The sequence below is a fragment of the Bombus pascuorum genome, chromosome 7 (assembly GCF_905332965.1).
Source record: "Bombus pascuorum chromosome 7, iyBomPasc1.1, whole genome shotgun sequence".
NCBI lineage: Eukaryota > Metazoa > Arthropoda > Insecta > Hymenoptera > Apidae > Bombus > Bombus pascuorum.
The window spans coordinates 9,915,600-9,937,625 of record NC_083494.1 but is presented as its reverse complement, the minus strand read 5'-3'; the positions used below and the strand labels follow the sequence as shown (position 1 = coordinate 9,937,625).

The 22,026-nt window shown below is 43.0% G+C and overlaps 1 protein-coding gene across 3 annotated transcripts in view; it reads left to right on the top strand.

Moving 5' to 3' along the window:
- The first annotated feature begins 5,736 nt into the window (after positions 1–5,736).
- The window catches only part of LOC132909283 (netrin receptor UNC5C), a 44,960-nt gene continuing 28,670 nt past the window's right edge, over positions 5,737–22,026 (top strand). The window contains exons 1-2 of one of the 3 annotated variants that reach the window (XM_060964024.1): positions 5,737–6,259; positions 21,413–21,615. In XM_060964024.1, the coding sequence (XP_060820007.1) occupies positions 21,534–21,615 (82 nt within the window). In that variant the 5' untranslated portion in view covers positions 5,737–6,259; positions 21,413–21,533. The remainder of the gene's footprint in view (positions 6,260–21,412; positions 21,616–22,026) is intronic. The other 2 variants (XM_060964022.1, XM_060964025.1) reach the window with 2 other exon arrangements.

Below are 22,026 nucleotides of genomic sequence, written 5' to 3'. Positions count from 1 at the left end.
CTTTTCAACAATTTCCAAGTAGTATTCATCTTTCCCTTTCCGTTTGATATCTCGAGGAAGCCCTCGAGACAGCCTCCTCACCGGAGCTCCTCCACGTTCAGAGTCCTTTTTTTCCATTTTTCCCCTCCACTTTTCTTCCTTTCTTTCTTTTCTTCCCCTTTTAATCCGCCCGCGCGTTGCCTCTCCTCCTTTTTCTTACGAGAAATGGGACAGGCTCAGATTTCACCGGTGGACTCTCGAGGAGACTCGCGTCGTAACTCTAGACAGGCAGCGTCTATTTTCCCCGGGAAAATTAATGGTGCCGCTGACAAGCCGCGTAAAAAAATACGACCGTTCGTCGTATACATCGATTTCCTCGATGCGACCTCGCAATTTCGTCGGTGACTCGCATCACGCTTTTTCCTTCCCACCGTCGAACTCCACTTCGTGGCTCGGCGCTTCGTTTCTTCTCTTCCAAACGCCGCGTGATCGATCGTTTGTCTCCTGTTACGCGAAACCACGTTTTCGTCGACCGGTTCCGTGGACTTCGAATCTTTAAAAGATGGAGTTTCTCTCGATTTTTCGGCAATGGAATTTCCAAGAAGGTTACGAAGGTTATCGCTAACGCGGTCGGTCAATTAGGACTATCTCTCCGCAGAAAATCGGACACTTTGATCTCCAAGTAGAGTGATGCCAGATTCTGGTGCATTCGAGGGAAGAACGTGGAAAAAAGGATGGATGGTTCGAAGAGTAATCGATCTGGGATAAGTCTGTCCTTTGGAAGAAAATTGGAAAAGACTATCTGGTCGAGTGTTTGCGTTTTAGGTTTCTTCGAGCGACGCGGGGGTATTCGAGCTACCTGTTCCACAAACATTCGTTTTTCTAAATTCCTGATGATTCATCTTTTCCCTTTTTTCATAGTTGGCAGAGTCTCACCTTTTATGTTTTTAAAACTACTTGTCATTTTCTTAATGCAGATCTTCCTAATTGCGGTACAACACGGTCTTCGTAGAAGAGGAAGAAGAAATACATCGATAGTTTCCACCGAGAAGATATTTTGTTCCCTTTTGTAATTTACAAAATTAATTTAAGTTAAATTAATAATTTCTGATCTCGTAGAAAATAGGAAATCTATTTGTCCTTTGACCAAGCGTCAAGAAAAGGATTCAACTAAGCTACATTTATTGCTTGCAATTTGAAATCATCTTTCCATTCTTTTCAACATTCTACTTTCGTCTCCAACAGCTTTAATTTAATTTGTCGATTCCCGGTTTCCCATTGTCTTCCTTCTTATAAAAAATCACCCCAGTTGGAATTCGACCGCAGAAGTTCGTTTCTCAAGGACGAGGGACAACCAGGAGGGTTGCGTACTCGAGTTCCATCGGTGTCCTGGCGAAACGGAACAGCCTTACAAGATTTCCCTCTTAAGGAAAGCAACCTATAAAAACGAGCACTTTGGGAACCTTCCCGTGGAAAAACGTGCCTCGAACAATTTCACAGAGGTGCACTTGATCCAAACCTTCAAATATTAGACACGAACGAAGCAGTTCTCGTTTCGTACAATTTCAAACGATGTCTGGAGCGCAGATTTCTTTTTTTTCGGACAGATTTCACGAAATCTTTGTCTCCTCATAGTACAACGTGACGAGGCATGTCGTTAGCATCACGGAGACTGGAAAACGAGCTTCTGTTCCGAAGCGATGGCGTCACGTGCTCCATAGAATTTCGTGGACGACTGTGCGACACGTGTTCGACGAGCTGACCGAAGCTCGCTGTTCACTGCTGGACCCGCATCGTTCCAAGATCCACAGACACTTGAAAAGGTCGGCTTGGAGAACATCAAAGAAACCCTCATTGATGCACGGGAAACAACTAGGAAATTTAGCGGACTACACTAAATAAACCGATGCGGAATCACCATGCTACGGGTAAACAAAAATAGAGCCCCGGCTGCGTTCGGTATTCTCCATGCGAACCAGAACGAATACGTTTTTAAATGCACTAAAATATTGGTACTAACACTTGACAGCAAAGAATCCATTGTTCCTTGAAAATATTTCAAGAATATCTTGTATTGTATAAAGTTGTATAGCAATATCACGAAGTGAAACTGTTAATAAAGGACCGTGTCACTCCCCAATCTCAGTAACGCTGATAAATTCGGAGCAACTCCTTATCCAAAGTATCATTGAATAAAGAAAATTCTCATCCAAGCGGAAACAACCTCTAACCAATAAATATCCCTGGAACGATACACCATATCATATTTTCTTTACACTACATTTTCTCCATACATAAATAACCTTCCACAAGAAAATATATTTCCCATCACTACTAGTTATACTCTCAGGCAATTTCACTACGAAAAGACCTCTACATACATACATGTACATAGGGCGTTTCAGAAAATAGGTGCCAGCCTTTTGGAGAGTACACCTTATATCTTTCTCTCGGGTGTATCTTATATCTCAATCTGATGGTTGGACACGCGTTTATTACGGCCTTTTTGTATGCTTTAATGCTTACTACATGCTTCTGAAATTTAACATCAACTCTCTCAGACACCTTGTATATAATATACATAAAATCCCTAAAATAAAGTCGATCAAAGTTCGACCTGCTAGCTGGACCACGTAGTCCTAACTCGTTCCTTTCACTAGTGAACGAAGGAAAATGCGGTCCCCGAGGAATGCGACCGGTGCAGGCCCCAGGACAAGACCTCGAAGGGCTGTATCATGCACTGGGTGCCCTCCTGCTGGGTGCTCTGTTGCGAGCAGAGAAGGGGGTGTGGCACCGGTGCACCCCTCGGGATCCTGCGGTCATCCCTACTCGTCGGCGGCCCTTAGAAGCGGCCGTGTACACGCACAGCGTGGCATTATGCAGGCCCCGTGTTCTACAGGCCGTTACGGAACCGCCCTATAATGGGATAAAAATAACCGTGTTTATATAGGATTACGAGACGATCATCTTCCACGGGACGAGTTTCCAGGATGGAAGGGGGCGAGGTCGAAGAGAAGCAGGAAGGGTAGAATTTTCGTCGAGCCGGTTCCTCTTCTCCATTGTCTGCGCCACGTCGAGCAGTCGCGGCTAATAGATATGTGATAGGGAGACGTGCCGTCGTCTTGGGTACGAGATCGCTGCTACGTTTGTATTTATACGCTGATCAATTTGTGCGCTGTCGCGTGCGATACGCCATTGTTGAATGCGTCTAGAGGCTAGACACACGGTTCGGTAATATATCCGGTTTACCTGTTTGGGAATACGATAGATTATTTGGAGTTCTTTCTTGGTCTTTTTGTTGTTTGTTTGGCGGGGAAGACGTGCGACGTTGAAGTCCTTTGTATTGTGAAAAGTTCTTTCACGAGATATTAATTATGATACGTTCTTTGAACTTCATACTATGATCATTAATTATTTGCCAATGTAAATGATGTATTTTGTACGTGGTATTTACTTTTCTATTTACCGTACGGTGTTTCTATGGAATTTGTCTAGAGTATCTTCTGTATGGAGAAATATGTAAACAATATAAAATGGAAACAAAGCTTTTTCTGTTTGAAAAAAGAGATTTTGTAATGGAGGTGCACGTTCTGAGAGTAAAGTTGTCGATCTTCGTTCCTTAAATGGAACTATATATTTTCATTTAGTCAGACGTGTAGTTTAAATCCATAGATTTGATATACTGCTCTTCGTATGATATAAAATTGATGATTTATAACAAATCAAATTTGCATAATAAAAAGGTGCATATTTTATAAATCGTGCCCTATGAAAACACCCTATGAAAGGGTTAAAACGAGGCCAAAAAAAGCCATACGTAAAGTTAACCTCTCGCGCCTCCATCAGCCAATCAATCAACCCCCTCCCCGATTCCCATCGTTGCTCACGAGAGGGAAGGAAAGGTTACAGCGTATGTTTGCCACGATACTAACGAGACAGGAAGCTCTGTCTCGGAACCATGTCCGTCGATATTAACAATCAAGCTATATTTGATTACAGTCTTGCTAATTGCGCGTCGCCGTTCATTGTTCTCTTCTCCCTCGACTTCTCTCTTTCTCACCCCTATCGGACGATCAATCGCCCACTATACTCCCTCCAGTTGGTTTTAGGTTCAAACGTGACAAAGCTGGACAAAGAGCAAACGCGACAGGGACGAAGGATCCTCTCTGTCGTGCGTAGGAATGATGCGCCCGGGTTAGCTGATAAAGACAGAGAACTCACCCCTGCCGGAACGTTATTAAATTATTCTAGCGTAACAGTAGATCTACCCGCAGATATAAATTGACACTGACAATGCCGATTTCGCCGGCAACAGGACACGCGATTCGGGAACCACGAGCCGCGGCTAAATACGCGAGCGCCAGTTCACCTCCGCAACGGGGTTAAATTCCTGTTATTAATGGATTTGTTTGCGGTGCCTGCCCCGACGGTCAATATTTATTTATCCGGGCGAATGTTAGCGTTGCGACAAGTCCTGGTCAGTTCGGTGTCCAACAGAGGGAACGAGAAAAGACCGGAGATCGAAGAGGATAGGCCACGACCTGCGGCAGCGGGAAGGGCGGGGTGGTCGGAGTTTGCGGGTCACGTGAAACAGCAAGATCGTAAATAAATGGCCGGCGTATTTATTCGGGGGAAAAAACAAATTTATGCACCGGTTGAAAAAACGCGGCGATGGTAAGAAGCAGGAAGAACGTCTCTGATTTCCTGAACCCTTTTTTATTAAGGTTCCACGTCGACTGTGAACCGGTGACCCCACGACGTCCGACAGGAAACGAACGCCGAGTGTTCACCTTTTAAGGGTTGCCTTTTAATGGGATCCGATGAAACTCTGCAGGCTGTTTGTTGGGCATTTTTTCCGTTAGTTTCGCTTTCCTTCTTTCTTTATCGGTTTCGTTGCATAAAGGTTCGCGTAACGTGGGATTGGGCTTATGTAAATGTAATGCAATTTGGCGCAGACGTTTTGGTAGCTTTGCGTATACTGATGAGAAGAATCAGAATTGTATCATAAAAATCAATGGCTTCGTATGTATGTTCCTTTTAATAGAAGAATCTAACCGTGTTTTTATCCTGCCGTTATACGAGACTCTCCGAAGCCAAACTAATCGATTTCACTTTTTATTCATTTCTTCGTTTCATTACATAAGTGTTCTATTTTTCCAACTTCGTGTGTATTAAAAATAATTTGAACAATCTTAAAATTGATCAAGATACGTACTAGCAATTTTGTAACCATAAAAAATCATCATGTTTTAATACTGGTTTCATTAATATATATATATAAATGTTACAACAAATACGATTACGTATACGAATATCTTTCGAAGCCACGGTACAACGATCATCCGATATATCGAAACATCGATCCATTCAACACATCAACCCCACCATAACGACTCCGCCCAAAAATCGTAAAGCACAGACTTCCCAGGCAAGTCCTTCTCTTCTCAAATACCTTTCCCAAAAACCTTCCAAAAACCTCTTCGTCGCTTCCAATGTTTCCATAAACCTCATACGAGACAACAAAGTTACTCGTAGCAGCGGCGTCGATGCGTTTCTCTCGACAGCTCGCGCGGCACTCTGAAGCGGTGTTCACGAGCTAACCATCGAGAGCTCCAGCATCCGTGCTCCCACCAGCGTGGCAGCTCGAACACAGCGGGTTCAGCTCGTCTCCGCCGCTACTGCCACCACCACCAGACACGTCTCCACCACCACCAGGGTCGACGGCGTCTCCACCACCACACAGCGACCGAGCAGCAGCGGCGCTCAAGAGCCGAAGGGCCCCGAGGTTTCTGCGCTCGGAGTCAGTTGGCCGACATGAGCCGCGCGCGTTGGGGCTCTCGGTGTTTGTTCGGTCGTTAAGGGTGGCAACGCGACCGGTGGCGTGCACCACTGTCCCGTGAGATGTCCGCGGATCAGCAAAACTACGCGACGCGCGATCCATTCCAATCGAATAACACGTTTGAAAACACGTTCGTCGAAAGTGACGGCGGCAGATAGTTTCTCGAATTGTAAAAAGAATCGAATTAAGGGTTAAAAAAAAAAAAAAAATCGAAATAGTGTAAAAGAGATTGAATCGTGAGAAGGGTGAAGGACCGAGTTTTACGTAAACGCCGGGTCAGCTTCAGGTGAACCTGAACCAGTGTCAGTGCAGTGGGCTTCTCGAGTGTGGATAAACGAGAAAGAGTGGTTTTCGGAAACATTGAACCGTGTGTTGCTCGTTGGGGTGCAAGGTGGATTTCCTTAGAGAAAGCTGTTAATTCTGGGATTCCAACAGTTACAAGTGAGTTTCTTGTAGATTACGTAGAACGTATCTAGGTGGGGTTTAATTAAAATTGAACGAGGTACGTGGAAATTGGACGAGTATCCTCGAGGAGGTCGTCGAAGAATTTTAACGAGCGACTTGCCGGTTCGAGTGCCCTTCCGCTTCTTTCGATATTTTCTATTTGATCGACGAGAACTTTTATATATTTCTGGTTTCTTTTTTCTTTTTCTCTTTTTCTAAACGGGTATTTCTTTTAATATATTGAAATGTAGTCACGGTCGAGCGAGCGTCTCGAAAAGCTCCTACGAAATTAGGAGGCGGTCGCTTATCTGGCAAGGCGAACTCCCGCTGGGCCACGGCTTAAAGGTCCCCTGGAAAAACTATTTAAAAAGCCGCGGCATCCAGTGAAACTGTGTTTTCCCTGCTCTTACGCTTCGCTTGCCTCGCAGCAGTCTCTGGTTATTGCTATTCAAATTAAGTCGCCGTGGCCCGCGAATAAAGCGATTCCCGTGTGCCTGTTTATCCGAGTCGAGCGTTCTCGGTATTCGCAATTGGAAAAATTCCGCGAAAGTGCTCGGGCCACACGAACGATTTACTTGTTGCTTGCAGCAAGTTTTATCGTCCGCGAACTCGTGATTGGAAAAATTACTCGAATCGAAGGCGGCGTATGGCTTGACAAGTGTAGATTCAAAATCGTGTTGGAAATAAATGGAGACTCGTTGCAGTGCTTTTGAGTATTTGTTAGAATAGAAATCATTTTTATAGTTATTGAATGGATGACTAGTTTATGTAGTAGGATTCATTGATTTCCTCATTGATACTTTCCACCGACTATGATTTTTTCATTCATATAATGGGAATTTAGACTCAGATAAGGATTCATCAATCGACAAAAATTCATTTTTTTAATTACAAACAGTCCTGTTTTTCCTATTTATTCTAATTTCTCCGATTAGTTGGTACTTTATTTATTATATCACTGTATTATAAAGATTTATCTAATACACTTATTTTGCTTAATTAGATGTATTCGCGATTGAAACTAATATTTTGTGCTACATCTTAGTCCGATAAACGGGATTTTACTCTATTTCTATAGCATGGCAAATTTTTCATCCAACTATTGATCAAGTAATTAACAAATTATCATTCGATTAAAGATTTCATACGTTTCAAGATAAATGCATTTCAGGAAACCGTTCTTTGCCGCTTACGGCTGCTATAAACGTCAAACTCTAAAAACAATCTCCAAAATTCGCATTTTCACCACCATACAATTACTCAATCGTAAATCTACCGAACGATCCAAAATGAACCAACAACCTTTAAAGTTTCGCTAAAAACGCCGTGCGTAAGCAGTTTCTGTCGTCGCAGCACGCGATCCCAGACACATAACGTCTGAATCTTAACGTTCGACCGGCGGACTCCATAAATTCTATGAAATGGGGAACCGCTAAGTTTACGAAATACGCATGTCGAATAAAGCTGCCAGCTCCCCGGGGAACAAGCGTGCACGGAGGATGCTTCGGTTTGGAAAAATACCCGAAAGGAAGCGGGTACTCGCCGGTGGTCGCGAACGAACGACTCTCGACCTCCGGCGGATAGCATAATCGTAAAGTGGCCGTCCATATGCGGCATCGAACGAAGATTCACAAACATTCGGCTCCACTTACCAGAATTACGTGGCCCGAATCGGCGTCGTTCGCTATAGAAACCGGGAGCAATATGTTTTCACGGATTTACGCGAAACGCGTGCAAAGAGGGAAGCGAGTTTCCTCGTAAATACACGAAATATGCAGAGGGGCTCAGCAGTTTCTTAGCTTTCCTCCTCAAAACGGTCGTGTTCAGGCTTTTCGACTTGTAGATAGGGTAAGGTTGAGAATGTGTTTGGTTAAAACGCGAGGGTGTTCGAGTTCATTGATCACCGTTGAGAGACAGAGGTTAATTCATGGAATTATCTTCGTAAATAAAACATATAATATTGGAGCCATTCATTCACATGCAGAAAAGAAAATAATGAATGCGGATGAATAAAAGTGCAGCTCGAAACAAGGTTATTTCTGTAATCCTCTGTGATATACATTTTTTTAATTGATAAAAATTTTGGTTCGTTTATTTTTTCATTTAGATTAAACGACTTCAATTTTTGGATTAAACCTTCCAACTAGCAGTAGAAATTTTTTTTAAAAATGCAACTTTTAGTAGAAAATTGTAGAAATCTTTTTAGTAGAGCTTTTCATAGAAATGTACATAGTACTTTCAATAAAAATTTTATCCTTGAACGATTAACCTTTAACTATACACGTTTGTAATTTTACTAGTACCATAGACGTACTCTTTAATTAGAGAATGATCTTATCTGTTAAATGATATGTTATACGAATTCTAGAATATAACGTACCATTTTAAACTTCACAAAATTGTAACAGCGAGATAAAAATTCCGGCTCTCGCCTACCCTAAAAGATTAAACACGCAAAGTTGTCTAGTGACCAAATGCATTCCATCATCCCTAACATGTTTATCTTTTCCACCCAACTGCTTCCCACCACCTCCATAAACTATCCTCCATGCGCAGCACCCATAAAGAGCGAGAATCTCCAACAGAATATCACGAAAGCCCAAGAATCTGCTGATATTCCCCATTTCGCGGTCGTGGACGAAGAATGATCGATAATTCACGGTCACAGGCAAATCGACCTGTTCTATCTATTCGTGAATAGTGGCACGACTGTCAACCGCGTGCGATCCCTTTCGTATTTCGTCTAGTCGAGTTCCTCGTTGGGAGTAGAGGGACGAGGGAATTGCTGCGATTTCCACGACCCCGGATCGATAAACGCTTGAAATTGCGGAACGTTCGACGGCGTTGTTTGCGACGGCCTGTTAACCTTCCGATCGAACTGACGCCCGATCATAGACGCCGCTAACGAGGATCTATCGCGAGAGACGCGACTACAATAATCGGCCTTCGATTTTGCACACTCTGTCTCCCTCTCTCCCATCGTTCGCTCATGCGTGCACTGTGAATGCAATTAATTAATAAGCCGCGTATCTCTCTCGTCGGGCCGCCATTGATAGCGGGCATTAATCGTCGCCGCGATACCGCTGCAATAATTACGCCTTTGTCTCTTTTCACGAGAACGATGTCCGCGGAAACGATTCCCCCGAGTCCCTGACTTGTTTTGCACGGAAAAAGTTCGCTTTCTGGGAGGCATTTCTTTAACAAGATTCTGCGTTGAATGAATGTTCGTTGGTAATGGAACGTTCGTGTGTTCTGTGTCAGTGGATCGAGTGGCTGCCGTCTTTGTCAATGGGATTTTGTAAGAATGTTACGATCAACTAAAGCTTTCTTTCGGACGATCATATTAAACTATAGGTTTAGAATATTTGATTTTAGTTACGAGGTTTTTTACATTTCACATCTTTTATGAACAACGTCTTCCAAAAAGGAAAGGTATCTAGTGAGATACAAATACGAAGAGGAAGCGAGGAGAACAGCAGAGTTAAATTTCTAACAACTTCTACATTTTCTTACAGTTCTTGGTTATCAATAATACCTGCGGGAAAACTTTTTTCCACATTCCCTTGAAATCCCCGATTCCTAGACTTCTAAATTCTACTTATCAATAAACAAACGGGAAATGGATCTTTTTCGACACTTCCCTCAATTCTTATCTCGCGTCGTATCGACCGTACAAACACCTCGACCTTCAACCCCCCAACATTTCCTAAACTATAACCCAAATATAAAACACGTCAAATAGAAAAAGTCTACGTTTTACCTTTTTCCAAATTGAACCATCAAGTAACGGCTCTCACAAGCGGGTCTGAGCCTAATGCTCGAAAATGGCCGCCGCCCACGCGAGTAACTTCACCTCCCGCCGCTCTTTAACTCTCTAAAATTCTCGTGCGGCGTGAAACTGCTCTCGCAACGAGCAAAACAGCTCGAAATCGCGGCGATATCGCGCGCTCGACTCGCGAATTCCATCGACGCGACTCGTCGACGATGAAAGAAGTCGGCGGAAGCGGCGAGACGAAAGCGAACAGCACGAGAAAACTGAAAAGCGTTGACGGGAACATTCAAAGGGGCGCGTGTCGCGTTCACGGGAACGAGACGACGCAGCAGAAATAAGAGGATCCATTGGCACCGCTCGCGGGTCCCCGCTCGACTTTCTTTATTTTCCGGTCGGACAGGCTGAAAAAGAGAAGGAAGAGAGAGTTTCAGCAGAGTCTTTCTTTATCCAGCCACGCTTCGCCGGAGATCATTACGCGGGCAGGAGCTTCGCGCAGAACGGTTGGTCGTTAATAATGTCTGTCAAAGTCAAATAACAGGTCCCATTCCTCCCGATTCGTGGCGTTTAGTCAGCGTAATCTCATGCTCCGCGTAATCTCATGCTCCGGGTAATCGAGGTTTTTTCAATTTTTCTCTCCCCTCTCGCAGGACGTTTATTATCTGGCGGAATGAGTTCATGTGGCGCTCGAACGTTCCGCGTTATCCAATCGCCAATTGACGTTTTCATACGGAAAGTTTCTTTGATATTGAAAATTCCGTTTGACGTCGGCTCGATAAGAAAAGGGTTGAGTAAGTCGTAACGCGATAAGCCACAGAGCCTGGACGCAAGTGAAAGATCGTAGATTGTCGGCGAATAATCTAGAGTCGATAGTCCCGATTCTCGCGCCGCTTTTTCGTGGTAAGGATCGTTAATCTTCAACGAACGTTTTTTGCATCCATGTTATGAGCTCGCGTGTTCGATCTGCGCACGAGCTTCGTGAGTATCCCGTAATTATCGAACGGTGCCGTTTTTGCATGGATATCGGTAGAGATTTCCATGATTACCCGCGGGTAATCGAGAATCGTCGAGGTAAGTCGACGCGACTCCGCTGTAAATTATATGCATATACCGTATTCGACTCGCGGGAAACTTGTACCGCAACGGAGCGCGCGCATAATCGATAACATTGATGATAATGTGTATCTAAATTTTCTGTTCTTGTCCACATTAACAATAGTATTGATAACGTGTAAATCTCTTAACAATGTCTTTTGTATCTCGAAATCGTGATTGAATCTTCGCCTTAATCTCCATTCCCTTCTTAAAGGAGCTATTTCCTACAAGTGTCAGACAGCTGAACCTGATGCGAATGCGTCAGTTGAGCATCATTTAAAAATACGTTTCTTCGATGTATCATTATATCTACAAGCGTTTTGCACACTGATAGAATATCTCTCTATGCGAATACCATATGCAATCGAATCAGACGTCTCACGCTGATGAGCATAATACAGATATTTCTGCACAATCATACTTTTATAGTCCAATTAAACATATGGAATCTAAACAGAGACTTGTTTCATCTATCGAATATTATAATGACCGCTTTATTTTAAACATTTTATACTTATACATCATCATACATCTTCTCGATAACTCTGTGCTTCTACGTTTTTCGTAGACGCATAGGAATCCTCTAGATCCCAAAGATCCATCGATAAACTCGCAGCTTTCTCGCGATATAACGCGATACCCATCATTAATAATCATTATTCCTCTGGTACTTTAACAAACTGAAACCGAAAGAATCCTCCCAAGGCAAGAAACGTCGAAGAAAAACATCGGTGGTTACTATGGACAGGAGGCAGGAAACGAGAGGCACGTGATGGGAGTGCGTAAAGCCGGTCGAAGGCGCGTTTCGTTCCCCTAGCCCGTTTTCCGTCGCGAGGCCATTAAAAACTCGCCGATGCGGCCTGTTATCTCGGTCGACGGATCGATTTTCGGTATCACGGTCTCGATCGGCTCGCAGGAAACAACATTGCGCCTTGCAGGAGGCTGAACCGGGGCCCACCTGGCACGCGTTGCCCCTCCATCTGCGTTCTCACGGGCTTCGTCCTTCTTTTCTACCTGCCTCCTGTTCGAAACCTCGGCGTACACGCGTGCGTGCGCGGCAAACACCATGTTCACGCTTCGACGAATTTCTACAGTGATTCTGGGTTGGTGGGTTACGAACGACCGATGAAGATGAAGGACCCCGGGAATTTTCTTGTTAGGTTATAGAGACTTCCTGAGGTCTGAGGGACGTCGAACATAATGGATACAAATCGAATCGAACAGAGATTCGCAGGATAAGGAGATACAAGGTTAGATAAGGGAGGCCGCGAGGGTAGAATTTGTGGCTAATAATGCGGAAACCCGACGCCTGGAAAAGTTAACGCGTCGATAAAGAGATATGGGAAGACACGATTATGGGGAGGGATGGTTTGGTGAATGGGAGGGAAGTAAGAATGGAGGGTGGATTTGTTAAATCGTATTCTCTTGGGTTTTTTCGTCGCTTCGATTATGATTTTATTTTTATGGTATAACGATAGATGCGGTGTAAATTTTTGATTCGTAATTACAGATACATCGTTTATGAGGCATTCTATGTCTTCGTTTGTGTACATCAATTCTTTGATATCGGTTACTGTAAGACAGAAATTTCACATAGAAATAAACTTTGAAATAGAAACTTTTTTTTCCTGTTAATGTAACGTTGTTCGTATATTACGAAGCTTCAAAATATTCAATTTAAACGATGCTTAAACAAACCTCTGAACAAACAAACGAGTCTATCGATGTCGAAATCTAGCGAAACAAGATAAAGGAAAGCAAATTGGACGAGTGTCAGGGAGGATAGTAGAACGAGGCGAACAAGAGATAGAAAAAGAGACAAACGCTGCGAGACATTCATCACGAAACGTCCCAAAAGTACATGTGTGTATACGTGCCGTGTGTACGCTTGGTATGCATGGCGGCGAACGATCGACACGCGAGATTAGAGGGAAAGCGTATCGTGGAAACGAGTTTCTTCTGGCGCTAGGTCCACCACGTCAAGATCGCGCGACAGATACGACTAGTCGGGGAAAACGTGCTCGAAGGAAAAAAGTCAGTCTGCATCCTGAATTTTCCCTAGTCTGGCGCTGTATATTGTGTTTCGTGTATTCATGGAAAAACGTCAAATAATTCCGCGACTCGAATCATGGCATAGAAGACGAACGTTTGATCCTCTGGACGCTCAACTCGATGGCGTCGTTGACTAACGCACACGTGGCTCACTCGATGTATTTTCAGCGACACGCGGCATCCAGTCGCTCTTATTCGCGCAACGCAGCGGCGCCGCTTTAACGAAGCGATCAAAGAAGTTACCAAGGTGTGCTTCGAATTTAGACTTTGAAAATAGAGAAACTAGAATGGTCTACTTAATAGCTTGTACTACCGACGATATCGATTTTTTTGATATCGATTTCAGCAATACTTAAATTCAGATGCTTCAGATTTGGTCCTTTGCTGTTTAGTGTTCCGAGCTCGTAATACCAATTGCAAAAGGCAATGAACAGATGCGATGAGAGTATTATCGTTTATTCTCGTCAAATCTTTCTCCTTGCGGTAAAATTGGATTTCATCAATAAAATCGCTACCTGTTTCACGAGAATTACAACATAAACCACCACTTTGGTGGAATTTAACCGAGCACTATTGTATACAAAATCATAGGAAAGTACAGATTTTCCGCGAACAAAAAGGTTCTCTTGATTTTTCACGGAAATCCTACAAGTCATCTTTCGTGTTACAATTTCACCACGGAAGTCACGGTTGAAGCCGGGTCTCTCGAGCTCCCGTGAAATTTCGTCGTTTTCCCTTGACAATTTTAAAAGGCTCAAAGTCACGGGTTAAACCCTCTTCGTGCCACTTTGACGTGACTGTTCCAACCTCGTTCCTTTCACCGCCGTGTCACCGTAGGAAAGGAACAAACACTCGCACGAGGGTTCCAGGCTTCCTTTCGACGCTACGGAAAATGGATAGATCAAGGATCGTAATGGACGACGTTACAAGCTCGCAGCGGTGGCCACGATGCACTGAATACCCATAAATCGACAGCGCAGGCCACGTCCCAACGAATTGAATCCTCGTTCTCGTAGGTAGCCGCAAATTTGTACGCATTGCGTCGAGGTTTCGTCGTCATCCTCCGTTAGCCACCCTGTATACCACAAAAAGTTCGTGTACCTTTCAAAGATACGAAGGAGGAATGACAAAAGAGGACATAACCTTGATCGTATGAAAGCTTGTATCTTTGAGATCGGTTCAGATGTTAGGAAGATAGGGCACGCGGTCGTATTGTGGTTACGCGTGCAAATTTACTGCGTGTAGGCACGCATCTGGCTTGAGCATCGTCTACATTTACGGACAATTGTTCGCAGACACGTAGACAGTACGCAGAAAGTCTATAGATAATGTGGCATAAAGTAGAAATCCAAAGGTAGTTCGTATAAAGAAGAGGAAAATCGGTACAAATGGAAAAATCTTGAGATCAAATTTTTGAGAAGTTTGAGAAATCTGTGTGATGTATTAAACTTCTTCTGAGCATGAAACTTAGTTTGAGAAACTTTAATACAATTAAACTTTAGTAGACAAATTTGTACGAATTCACCAAGCTTAGGACATTTATAATAAAGTTCTTTGAATATAAATTACAAATATTACCTACTTTTGGAGAATAATATTTTTAATATTTATATGGAGAATAATATTTTTAGAAAATAATGTACTTATAAGTACTATTGAATAATCATCGGTGCTTCACTGAAATGAAAAAGAAGAAATAGTGTCTGTAACTGTCCCCGGACAAGTATATATGAACAACTGTCTGTAAGTCTAAACGAGTCTTTAACTAACGGACCCACAGCTAGTCAGAAGAACTATATCTCCAAGGATCTTCATTCGAAGACTACCTACGTGGAAGATGAGCAGAAGTGAACGAGATCGAGGAGCATAGAGAGGAAATATTCTAGGCGCGCTGTGTAAAGATGCTCCGCAAACCCACATCCCTTCCTCTGCAGGGGGGTTGACATGTTTATTTCGCTTCGTAATCTTCTCGGATTACGTTTTGGCCACGGAACAGGGTGAAGAGGGGCGGGAAAGAGAGACGTTTGTCGAAGAGAGGGTGGAGAATGAAAAGAAAGGGAACCGAGGAAAAAAAGATAGCCAGGGGCGGAGGCACGAAGCGCATACCTGGCGTCACACGTGTGCCTCTCAAGAAGAGGCCTCTTGAAATCCTGTACACAAAACGGGCCCTTAAACGCAGTGACTCCAATCGACTCGTGGTACGTTCGTGTTACGCACACTGTGCTACCTCTACGTAGAACAAGATTCACGGGAAGATGTCATAATTTTATCGATTCAATAGCAGCAAATTAATTTGTCGAAGACAGAATCGAATGTAATAATTTGAGGAAAATGAACAATTTATTTGTCGCACAATTAATTTTTATTGGATTTCAACCTTCGTGAATAAACTAGTTCTATTTATTATTATGTAGTAATACATTTTTTACTGTTGCAGGCTTCCAAAACTTTTCTGAAATAAAAATAAAAATTGAATGAAGCAAATTTGGTTTTAGTAGCTTTTGAATGACCTTGTCATTTGTCTGTGGGGATTAAATAATTAAGTAATCAATTGTATGTAGATAGAATGGGAATAAGCTCAGATTTGCAACACATCCGAGTCGTGTACCGAATAATTTCCTTTTCTTCAACGACTATTACGGATTAGTTTCAAACACCACAATGAGAGATAATAGTGGAAATGCGCTTGCATGTTTCCACAGGAAAGAAGCTGTTCCATGAGAAATTTACGACTCTCCACGATCGCGTGTTGTGAGCGCAGAATGATCTAGAGATGGATACACGTGGGCAAGAAAATTGGTCAAGGGATGATTTAGTGAGAAATGTCTTTTTTATGGCGCTTTGAGATTCGCCGGGAAGATACCAGGATGAAAAGTACGGTAGATCGATCTTTGTGTACGTTTAGTCTGTAGCAGGAACTTTATCATCTTAATACATACTCTTCTTTATTCTTCAAAAAGAATCCTCCATAAATTATCATTTCTTATACTACTTCATTGTTGTCATTTTTTTAAATTCCTCGTAAATCATTTTGTTTGACAAGCACTTGTTTTGGAAAAGATACAACTATCTGTATATCGTATCTCACAATATATATATGTATCTAAATCAAAATGTCATTTAATGGATGGAACTCTTCAGAAAAATAAATGTAGCTAATTAGTTTAGGCGGATCTCTTAAAAATATTTTTGTGACCTCTGTAATCTAGTTTCTTGAACTACATACAGAAAAAATTAATATCATTTCATGATCAATGTAACGGTGTTCTTTGCCGGAAAGGAACGCAGATTACAAGAAGCCACCTTTGATTAAGCCATTCGACTCAATCTTTTGGGTTTCTCCGTCTTCATTCACGGAATACTCCATACAATATAGATATATCGCAGGCCAATTTCTCCAACCACCCAGTGTATACTCAATCCCTTGCGGGAGAAAGCCTGGAGAATACGATCAAGTTCGTGGCTGCGAAACGCAAAATTCGTGACACGTTACGTAAATGCATGCAAATTTATTACAACCAGAGGCGCATGCGTGCGTCGCAATTTACAACGCTGTAAGATAAAATGCGTAATATCCCTGGGTATTAGAAATGTTACGGCGAGCTATAGAACGCTTCGAGATTACACGGCGGAGAGAAGACGAGATCGGCCGAGAAGTTTCTAAATAACACGATGCACGGTTTTCACGATAAGTCGAAAGAAAGAGAGAAGCAGGAGGAGAGACAATGTCGTAATTGCCTGCTGTTTCACGAAACCCCTGCGATCTTCGAGGGGGTTGTAGCTTCTTTCGAGAGCGTCTATCGATCCGTGTCGACCCTGACACGCAAACATACAGCTACGATGCTGACGAATAACAGAATACAATGGAAGTATCGTCGAAATATCAGAAAGCATCGACATTGATTTGTAGAAGATCCTTCTTTGTAGAAGAATAGAAAAGTTCGCCGGAACAAATATGTGTAGATATTGATTTTACGTTTGTTGGATGAAAGTATAAGCACTGTTATATTCTATCATTAAACATTTTAAACATTAACATTTATTAAACATTTTATTTATACGTATGACTTGTTCCAACGTCAATGATTTTATGCCAGAAGATAATTAATTCTATAGGTAGGGTATTCCATATCCGAGCCAGTTTTTAGCTGTTGTAAGCTTTTAAGAAAATTGGAAAACTTCCGAACTGCCTATACCAAAGATAAACATTGATTTTCAAACGCGAAGATAATAGAATTTTGCTCTGATCGTGTCAATTTACTCGGAAAGAATGAATTATTCTTTCACCAAAATGAAAATAGCATGTTATATAAATCTAACAACATCGATAACTTCACATATTTTCAGTATCACATACATCCAACCCAACAATACATCCCATATATCACTTTTCTCCCCAACGGTACAAGAAAACCACATTTCCCAACTACTTTCGTTGCCATCGAGCTAGCAACCCTAATAGAATCCGTCCTCCCCAGAGGACCAGTGAAATTTCGCGCGCTCTCGCGAGACGCGAACAATCAATAACGAATTCTCGATTGGAAGTCTCTCGCGAAAAAACATCCAGCTATTTCTTCGTTCCACGTGCATAAAGGATTCCCCGGTATATTGGTGAGCGCGTAAGCACGCGTGGATCGTTTCTCGTTCCTCGGGGGCCCGCTTCTGTTCCGTAGCCGAGGTGGAATAGAAACATCGAAGGGAGGCGGCTTCGCAAACCGGTAGCCGCTGAATACTCCGGGGAATCCAGCCCCGTTGATTCCCCCCTACCTGTTGTCACGCGATACTCAGGTTGCCCTTCGAAGCTTTAAACCGCTTTTCAGTCGCGGTCTCTCATCTCTCAGCGTATAACATCTCTCTGAACCTCGCTGATCCAGAGCCAGAGAAACCAAGAAGAAGAAAAAGAAGAAAAGGGACAATGGGGAAAGAAAGAAAGCGAAAAAGCAAAAGAAGAGGAAGATGAAGAGGAAATGGACAACACGAAGCGCGCACGATGCGTCGGTTTCGAAACAGACGGACAGATTGTGCCGCTTGTAAAGTGGCGAGGAAGACCCCTGGAAAACAGGTCTCATGAAAAGAAAAGACCTTTCGTAGAGCAGCGAAGCGGGTGAATAGCACTCGAGTTTCTCGCGTTTATCCCCGACTAGCGCGCGCCAGGGTGAGAGAGCCAGGCATTCGTGGCAATTGCAGTGTGAAATGCCATGTGTTCATCCGCGCGCGGCACCACGACGTCTGCTCGGTGTCGAGTGTTTTAAGCCTTTGAGTGGTAATACCGGGCACGTTTATAAATTGAGTCCTCGTCCTGGAGGATTAGACCCCGACATCTCTCTCTCTCTCTCTCTCTTTCTATTCTCGTCGATGGGAAATCTGTGTAGGGACGTCCGATACGCTCGCATAATGCGCGTTCCACGGCCTCTCTACTCGTCCTGTGGATTATTCCGCGTCATGAATCTTCGAGACCATCCTCGCCCCGTGTCTACCTTCCCTAACACGCGGTCTCGTGCCTGTAGCTCCTGTGTTCCTCGCGTGGTTTCATCGACTTTCCACTGGATAACGGCCTGACTATCGATTCGAAGTGATTTCATCATCGTGAACCATGCTCGTCCCTGTTCACTCCGCTTGCGTTTCAATTAGAGAGACATCGTACGACGCGTCGACACGGAATTTTGATGTGTCAGGGACTGGTTCTGTGGTGTCGTCGTAGAATTATCATTTTACTCCCTTAAACCGCGATTCAACCGATCTTTGATCTAATTTTACCCTGTCGGAGGCTCCAAGGAATTTCTTAAAGGATGGTGAAATTCATCAAAGATAATTACTTCGAGCGCTGACAGAGCACGTGCACACGAAACCACTTTCGATCTCGAACGAAATACTTTGCGCCGCCTACAAGCGCGAGTTCGCGAAGCTAACAAAGGACCCACGAAGGACGACATTGACAAACGATCCTCCTGTCGCGTTTCAATCCGCCGATAGGAGCTCTTACAAGTCTACCAGCGTTTTCTGTTTCTCCCTCTCCCTCTCTTTCTCTCTTTCTTTTTCTCTCTCTTTCTCTAGCGCGCGTTTGTTCCCATGAATTTCCTTCGAGTCTTGTCCAACGAAACACGAGCTCGCGAAACTAGTTCCCCGCGAGTACACACCGAACTGTTCCAAGCAAATACGTTCGTCGTGTGTGTAGCGCTTTATCGCCGCTCGTAAAGTTTCATCTGGACTTTAATTAAACCCGGGAACCTCTCTCGATACTAGTCAGACGCCGATATTTTGCATAGAATGAGCCTGTATAACCGGAGCAATCGAATCTTGATTCTCTGCCTTCCTCTAGGAATTCCTTTCTTTTTTCATTCTTCTATCATGCGACAGAGGAAAAGTTTGATTACCTGAAAAATAAAATTCCTCCGCTTATATTTACACGGTTAATTAATTTTCTCTATAACTATTTTCTATATTTATCAAGTAATCGAAGAATCTTATTAATCCAGAGAAGCGAGCTACCCCCTTCGAGCTTCCAATTATACCCAGGACGAAACGAATTTTTCGCGTCTGGCGATCCATTTCCACTAGACGGATCTCCGTTAATAATTAACGATCCCTGGTTATCGGACTGGATTGGCCACGAAGAACCGGCGCGAGGTTGATTCGAGGGAAACGAAACGAAGGGAGCGAGAAAGGGGGTGGAATTACCAGCCTACCTCTCTCTCTCTCTCTTTCTCTCTTTCTCTGCCTCTCCAGGTTCGAACGAAGGCACCACGAGGAAATTTCGCGTGCGGGAAAGTGCGCGGTACCGGTGGAATATTTAAATGGCAAGGGTTGCCAGCCGGCACCTAAGTGGCACTCTCACCACTCCTAACCGTCTTTTACGTTTTCCGGTGGAAACAACGGAACGAGCAAGCGAACCCAAGAGAAACGTTCAATCCGCGTCCCAGCGTCGATGTCGCTTCCGCCCTCCATCGCGTGCCACCAAGAAGTTTCCATTTTTTTTCTTTTTTTTTTTGAAAAAAGGCCGCTGCTGGCTTATATTTTCGATGAAAATGCACCCTTCCAAGCGGCAACCACAGGTCGAACGCGGTTCCTATAGAAACTGTTAACTTTTTTCTGAAACCTTTTTCTATTTTCTTTCTATTTTTTGTTTCCACGTTTCAAGAGTGGATATGTATTTTAAGATACTTGAAAATATAAGGTTGAATATACGAGGACGCGGTTGGAGGAACGTTATGTCGGTGGATTTCGAGTCGAGAGGGATCAAGAGTTCACTTTTACCTTTAGAAATGAAATATCTTTGAATGTGGAATTTAATCTGGATTTTTCACTGCGTTTTCAAGTCTCTGAACGATATTATTGGAGAATAATATGGAAAAGAAATATATATATATATACGTATAGTACCGATTGACAGTATATAAAGAAGTCGTATTCAAAGTATATCTGATAATCTGGAAACATACAAGTTCCGCTGGCTACTCGAAATAACAAGTCTTTAGTCGATTTTACGGTGAATTTGTGTAAATGTAAGTTGAAGAGCGTGCACGAGACCCCAAAAGTCGCTTTCCATACATTCTTCGTATAGACATATGTATCTCTGAAAAACTTACTGGTTCATTTATCTTAATTAATCATGACTGACGAACTACGATGTATACCCAGGCTAGTTCATGCAACGTTAATCTATTCCCTCGTATACGCCGGTGCACGCTTCTAAAACATTCCGTAGAAACGGATAATAGCTGCACGCTGCTTTATTCATTCACTTGGAAACAATTGCATTAGTCTCGTCAAGTAGATATATCACGATGCTGTTTCTCTGTTAACTACAAAGAATACTCTTCGTACATTTTCAACCTTAGACACGCCATATTACAACGCATACGTTCACTTACCAGTTTCAATCTACGATAGGGATAGAACTATAGTAGAGTCATTTATATTTGAACTGGATTTCTTGGAATAAAATTTTAATGGATATCTTCCTATAATTCAACATGATTGTAAAATTATAGAAAGAAAAATCTTTACGATGCAACCTATAATTTGGCATATTTACTACTTCTGATTCAAAGTTTTCTTTCATAAGAACAAAGAATCGTAACTCGTGGAAAGAATCAATGAATCCTGGTTATACCCATGAACAATTTGCCCATAAATGAGTTCGATTAAGCGATGTTCAACTATATTATCATCTCCCACGTTTGAAAATCCTACAGCTTTTAATTTTAATCGGATTACTCATTTTTCGATTTCAGGTGCAGTCCACAACCACCAAGAGGTTTCACGGTGAAAGTGCATCGCCACCATTTCCTTTAATTCAATTTAATTCAACGTAAGATGAACGAATGACCGACGAACGACGGTGACACGTACGCGATGAGGCCGAAATCGTGTTCCCTGTTCCTGTTGTTCTGCGTGCTGTTGCCGGGACTGGTGCGCCCCTTCACATCCGGCGAAGGTGAGCAAACTTCCATCCCATAGTCTCTCATGACGACAAAATACAGTCGTCGGAGAGGGAACAGAGACTCTCCAGTTAGAATCTCGCTATCTATCGATTCAAGAACCCGACTGCGACAGTCGATGACTGAAGTGATCGAGTGCACTTCGTACGAGTTCTTTCACCACGGAAACGGGAAACGAATGCTCACGGCCTCGTAGATCGTTCGATAAGCTGGGAAACGGGCGGACTTGTTCTGAGAAACAGCCGCCATTTTGTTATTTTCTGTTCATTTCACGGGGGCAATTAATTCGGAGATAAAGAGTTACTAATGTTCATCGTAAAATTCTGCATAAATTCTGCATACTCGGACCTTTAAAATCATACAATGCACTTGATATTTCAATTTTCCAGTTTAGGTTCTAAGATTGT